This window comes from Nestor notabilis, unplaced genomic scaffold (assembly GCF_000696875.1).
Source record: "Nestor notabilis isolate BGI_N333 unplaced genomic scaffold, ASM69687v1 scaffold6706, whole genome shotgun sequence".
NCBI lineage: Eukaryota > Metazoa > Chordata > Aves > Psittaciformes > Psittacidae > Nestor > Nestor notabilis.
This window is the reverse complement of record NW_009933207.1, coordinates 1,688-8,018: the sequence shown is the minus strand read 5'-3', so window position 1 is coordinate 8,018 and position 6,331 is coordinate 1,688. Positions and strand designations below refer to the sequence as shown.

At 49.2% G+C, this 6,331-nt stretch overlaps 1 protein-coding gene across 1 annotated transcript; it reads left to right on the top strand.

Annotated features, from left to right (window-relative positions):
• Positions 1-3,722: 3,722 nt before the first annotated feature.
• On the top strand, positions 3,723-4,875 carry SPRY4 (sprouty homolog 4 (Drosophila)). The gene has a single exon (XM_010016756.1). The coding sequence runs from the start codon at positions 3,735-3,737 to the stop codon at positions 4,632-4,634; it is 900 nt and encodes a 299-aa protein (XP_010015058.1). The 5' UTR covers positions 3,723-3,734; the 3' UTR covers positions 4,635-4,875.
• The last annotated feature ends 1,456 nt before the right edge of the window (positions 4,876-6,331 follow it).

Below are 6,331 nucleotides of genomic sequence, written 5' to 3'. Positions count from 1 at the left end.
GGAACAGCCTTGCTTCTGGTCCAGCACAAGTCCTTAACCTGAGAACTTGCCTGGATTCCTCTTCTTTACCATGAGAGATGCAGTGCTGTGTATGTAAACAGCTACCTTGTACCCTTTGCTAAAATCTCTTCTTTCATGTGACGCAGACATAAAGTTTAAGGCAGAAACAGCTCAGGGAAAGATGTGCTCAAGGCAAGTGCCAGGGGACAAAAAACACGAGGCAACCACATCCTTAAATACTGACATTGTTGTCCTGTGGGCTGATCCCAGTGGAGGAGAGCCTCCTTGCAGGACCAGCACCACCCAGCTCGCTCTCTAGTTCAGCACGTGAGATGTTTGACCTGGATCTGTCACCAGCAATGTTACTGCACTGCTGGAACTTCTTGTGACAGGACCAGCAGCAGCAACATAGTCACGGTCCTTGGAAAATTCCATAAATGCCAGAAATTTATGTCTCTTAAGAGTAGCTTGAAAGATGACAGTGGTCAACTGTGGAAACCCTCTGCTCGGGAGTGAGAAGGCAGCACAGAAGCTGAAGGACCATGTGTAGCACCAAAAACTAGTAGGATGTGTATCTGTGGTGATTTAAAGGTGATCTTCAGCAAGACAGATTGTGTCCAGAGCCAGGGGTCTGGGAATTAGGAGAGCTGGGTCTTGTTTTTCTGTCTTCACTCCAGAGCTTTTATCCAAGTAGAGATCCTGTCCCCAAATATCTGCAGGTCTTTTGCCATGTCGGAGCTTCCATTCCTCTTGTTCTGCAGAAATAGTTTCCCTCTTAGAAAAACAATGTGAAGCAGTATTATAATGGAAAAAGATGAATCATTTTCAACATTAACTATCCTAAAGCGCAGTGTTTAGCCCAGGGTTCATCTCCCTTCTGTGCAAGTCAACTCTGAAATCCTGATTAGCATTAGCATATCTAGTTAAGCCATCTTTAATGTCTGCCTGCCTGTGGCCATGTCTGTGTACCAGGGTTTGGGTGTTCTGAGACTGCCTGTGGCTCTAATACGTCTCCAAACTAATCTGATAACACAAGTTCCATGTGATGTCATCGCTGGTTCTGGACCACGGCAGACTGGGCAATTACAGAGTTAATGTAAAGCCCAGATGCCGACTCCGGGCCCAGCGGTGCTGCCCTCCCACTTGCTGCTGTCCCATGGTGCTGGGGCAGGGGGCTCCCTGCGCGGTGCCCTCAGTGAAGCAGAACCCCTCGATGTGCCACCCAGAGGTGCCCCGATGGGAAATCAGCACCAGGTCAGGCTCCCTGCACTGACGGAGACAGCAGATGCTGCCCGGGGGCTGCCCAGCTCTCCTCCATATGGTGCTGGCACATGCTGCACCTTAAAAGAAATAATGCTCCATGGATCCAGCCTAGATGTATGGCAAACAGACCAAATTCCACAGGTTTGGTAACGAGGGGGAGTGGGTTCAGGCCAGAACACAGCCCCGTGCTAGAGGGGAGAGGCAATGAAGTCAGTGCCGCCAGGGACATGGAGGAGCAGACAGGCTTGTAACATCCTTCAGCATACCACCATTTCCTCCAGCTACCTTCCATCTAGCATCAGCTCTGCTGCACTTAACTCTTGGCAGCCAACACAGCTGCATCCCTCTCCTTAAAGAAAACAAATCCCAACCCCCCTGTGAAGTCAAAGGCTTCCTGCAGACATACCACCTAGCTGATGCAGAACCAAGTATCTGACTTGCAGCAAGTACTTTTTATATCATGACAGTGGATTCTGACATACAGAAGAAAAGTGATGCCCCACAGTTGTCTGAATCATTGCTGCTTTTTACTTTTAAATACAGTAAATAAGAATAGATGCTCTGAAAACTCTTGTTTCTCGAGTCAGGATGTCAGTGAGCTATGAATAATGAAATAACAAAAATCCAAATGAATGGCTAAGACCCAGCAGAGGATTTTAACTCCTGAAGAGAAACAGCCTAAAGACCACACTCCAATAATCATCATCACTGCTAGCTCAAGCACTTCTTCCTGCTCGCCCTGTGCAGCAGACAGAAGGAGTCCAGCAGGCAGGACCCTGTGCTAGCACCCAGAGGTGCCATGTGCCGTCCCACCCTGTGCCACTGCCCTGGCCTCTGTCCAGCATCAGCCCTCGCTCCTATTGATCCTGGGAGAACTGGCAGATTTTCAGCCCCTCAGATGCCAAGTGACCTATCACAGCAATGATTTACTAATGCAATAGTGGCCTCTAGTAACATTATTCAGTGGGTAAAGAAAAATGCACTTCCCCTTCTCCTTCCATAAATGCGTAATTAGTTCATGCTCCAGTTTTCGTTCTGTTGAGATTAGAGCGTGTTCTTGCAGAACACAGACATTTCCTCGTGCACACACACATCTTGGTTGTAGTTTGATGCGTTGTTTTCCTGACTCTTTTTCAGACTGCTCTAATATTAAACTCTCTCATGCTGTTGGAAAAAGCTTAATTTATCTGAACGCAAACAACTGGCAATGCCTTAAGCTGTTCACTGTTTCCTTTTTCTTGATACCAGAAGCTTTTCCCCTCCTGCAACTTGCTCTGAAGCTTTCCTCACCCCTTCTTTAAACTGCTCTTCAACATTATATTATTTATGAATAAAGGTCACCCCGTGAGGAAATGGCACATCTACTAGAAAACAATGTGCACTTTCTAAATTTGAACCGAGTCGTTTCCGTTCTTTGATTTAAGTTTAGTTACTTCCTGTGGTTTCTTGTCCTACGCCGCTGCTGAATCTTTGGATTGACTCCAGGGTAAATTGCACTCTTTCAATGAAATTAGAAACTGCGGCAGCAGCGGCTGAGCCAGCGTAGCTGGTAAACAGCGCTTGAGCCGAGCGTTAGTCCACTTGGTGTTCTGAAGAACTGTGCTTCACTACCTGCACGAGGTGACGGATCAAGTCTGACCCGTGCGTGCGCTCTCCCCGCTCGCTCCTGCCCTGGTTTGCACCCAGACAAGCTGAGCGAGAACTTCCACCTCCTGCAGGAAGGCTGAAAGCAGCCTCTGAGACCAGCGGCTCCCAATGGAGACGGGACATTTCCCCATCCAAGCCAAGCCACCCTCCCGCGGGCAGATTCGGGGTTAGCAGGATGAGTGCTCACCCCACGCTCCAAAGCATCTTTGTACCAGGCCAGCACTCCCGTGAGCCACAGTTTTGTATCAGGGCTTTTAGGGATCAGGGTCAGCGGAGAAAAAACCCCAGACCTTAGACAAGTCACTTCGGGCCGGTTGCTGACAAAAGTGCGTGTGAATATACAGCAGTAACCCTAAGATGTGCTTTCCCCCTGAAAAAATGAGACACCGGCGCTTAAGGGCCCTGCAGCAGTGGTAGCCCTCTTAGGACCAGAGGAGCTGTGTATGCCCAAGGTTAGGGAGGGGAACACAGCAGCAAAGGAGGACAGATGCATTTTGTACACGGGCAAGTGCTCTGATGCCATTCTGAGTTTACCCTAGAAGACTTTCTGCATAATAATCAGCCTCAGTAAAGAGCCCTGTTTGATCGGGGGTTGCAGGGTAGAATCACAGAATGGTTTTGGTTGGAAGGGACCTTAAAGCTCCTCCAGTTCCAACCCCCTGCCATGGGCAAGGGCACTTTCCACTAGACAAGGTTGTTCAAGGCCCTCAAAATTAATTCTATAACAATGCGCTCTTTCTCTCCCCTACCCCTTTTCTTTCTCCTTTCCTTCCCCCAGAATACTTAAGAACAGATTTTTCACCAGTAATCAGACTGCTTGATCCATGGAGCCCCGGATTCCCCACAACATCACCGTTGTCCCCAACTCTGTGATGGTCCAGCCCTTGCTGGACAGTCGGATCCCCTATGGGCGCCTGCAGCACCCACTCACCATCCTGCCGATTGACCAGATGAAGACCACTCACATAGAGAACGATTACACTGACAACCCCACCGCTGCCCAGCTGGCAGCCCAGAAGCGGCCCCGAGGCCCCCATGAACTGGTTCTGACCAACCAGCACCCGCAGCGCTGCGAGCAGGATGTCACCCACCCCTGGATCTCGTTCAGCGGGCGCCCCAGCTCCATCAGTAGCAGCAGCAGCACTTCATCAGACCAAAGGCTCTTGGACCACATGGCCCCAGCACCCGTGGCAGAACAGTCCTCCCCCAGAGCAGTTCGCATTCAGCCCAAGGTGATTAACTGCAAACCCCTGGACCTGAAGGAACCTGTGTCTCAGGAACTGGACAAGCACTTTCTGCTGTGCGAAGCCTGTGGGAAATGCAAATGTAAGGAGTGTGCGCTGCCCCGGACGCTGCCTTCCTGCTGGGTGTGCAACCAGGAGTGCCTCTGCTCAGCACAGAACCTGGTCAACTACTCCACCTGCATGTGTCTTGTCAAGGGCGTCTTCTACCACTGCACCAACGAGGACGACGAGGGCACATGTGCCGACCACCCCTGCTCCTGCTCCCACTCTAACTGCTGTGCCCGCTGGTCCTTCATGAGCGCCCTCTCCCTGGTGCTCCCCTGCTTGCTCTGCTACCTGCCAGCCACCGGCTGCGTCAAGCTGTCCCAGAGATGCTACGACCAAGTGAGCCGGCCCGGATGCAGATGTAAAAACACAAACAGTGTCATTTGCAAGGCATTGCCCGAGAGCAAAGGAAACAGGCCAGAAAAGCCCTTTTGATAGTTTGGGAGAATGGGGAGTGGGAGGACACTTCACAGTGGCGTTGGCTCTCTTTAATAACCTGTGTTCCGAGGATAACGTTAGTCTTTTGCCTTCAGAGAAAGCAGAAGCAACTATTTCCACAAACTGAAGCACTTTGGGTTATTCAGGGTTTTGGAACTGGTCAGAGTTTAAGTAGACGGGGCCAAAGGAGGAATCTTAATAATGTAGAGTGAAGGCTGAAAACCTGCGTATCTCACGAAGTACAGCTGCTTAAAACCTCCTGGTTTGGATGGACGGCTGCTCACCATGCCTGCACACCACAAGAACCATTAACTGCTCACTTGGCAGGCACGGCTGCACAAGCAATACCCGTTCCCAGCTGCAAAAAGCTGCATTGGGTTCATATCCAGGGTGGGCTTCTCGGTTTTGCTTTCCTTCCAAACTGATTTGCTACCAGCAGCCTGTTGAAGGTGATGGGTTAAGTCCCTCTGTCCTCCTTCCCCACCTGCACCCTGTTAGAAGGGCCCATTGCACACAAAGTGCACGTTTCTCAACAGCTTTCCATGTCCCTCAAAGATCTGGAACCACAAGGAAAGATACGGTTCATTTGTTTAAGGCATGTTGCTCTCTGAACCCACCTGGCCACACCGATTCGGACCCTCTTTGTAAAGCAAGACAAGAGGAAGAACAGCAGCAGGAGGTGCTCAGGCCATTGTACCAGCACTGTCTCGTTCTGCCTGCAAACTGATCTGTAGGTTTCACTCAACGGAACATTAATTTTACATCACTAGTACAAACCTGCTCCAGGAGGATGTTGGTCGAATCCCATCTCCCAGTGCACGTGCTTGCTCCCCGGTGCTGGATTTTAACTCATGCCACAAAGTGAAGACGTTCAGTGTTTCTTTCTCTAAACCTCTTAAGCTCTGTTGAGAAGTCACAAAAACCTACACGTACAGTACACCTAGGTGTATTTTTATAGGGATACCAATCCAGTACCTCCTCTCCTGGAACAAGCTCCTCTTTGCTCATTAAATAGTAAGATTTTTGATTTCTGTGTCTTGGGGATGAATGGCATTTGCTTGGAGTAGAGCCATTCCCCATCTCTATTGCTGCTGTTCGACTTCCGCCTCCTCTGTACAAAACCGTGTCTTTTTAAATGTACAGAATGCTTTTCATGTTTATTTTCATGTTAACAAACACTAAGGAAAGCCAGGGAGGGAAGAGAGGCTATTTAAAGAACGTGCCCATGGTTTTCAGTAAGCGAATATCATCGCTTTGCCCGTGCACTCATCCTAGGGCTGGTTCTGCATTCCCTTAGGATGCGGTAACCCCCGAAGATGCAGTAACCCCTTTCTCTTGACAACTACAAGGTGCTAAATAAAAATCTCTGTCCAGACATGCAACACTCAGAAGTGGGCAGGTACTTGTTGCATGCAGAAATCTGATCTAGTCTTTTTCTTTTTAATCAGAGGAAGTTTCCTCAGTAAATGCACAGCAGCGACAGTGAAATGTCATCTCCAATTAGATAAGCAATAGGCAGAGCTCATGTAGCATTTCCAGGAATCCCATTGACTTGGTTGCAATACAGTTGCTGTGTAAGGTTTGGCAGGAACATACTGATGAGACTTCTGGTGTCTTTTGGTTTTGGAATTCATTCAGCCTGGATGTGTTGGGGTTTAGTTAAGCTTAATTGTAGATATTTATTGAATGGGAGA

What these genes read in the sequence shown, in the direction of transcription:
- SPRY4 (XM_010016756.1), top strand. Translation starts at nt 3,735, where the DNA reads ATGGAGCCCCGGATTCCCCACAACATCACCGTTGTCCCCAACTCTGTG.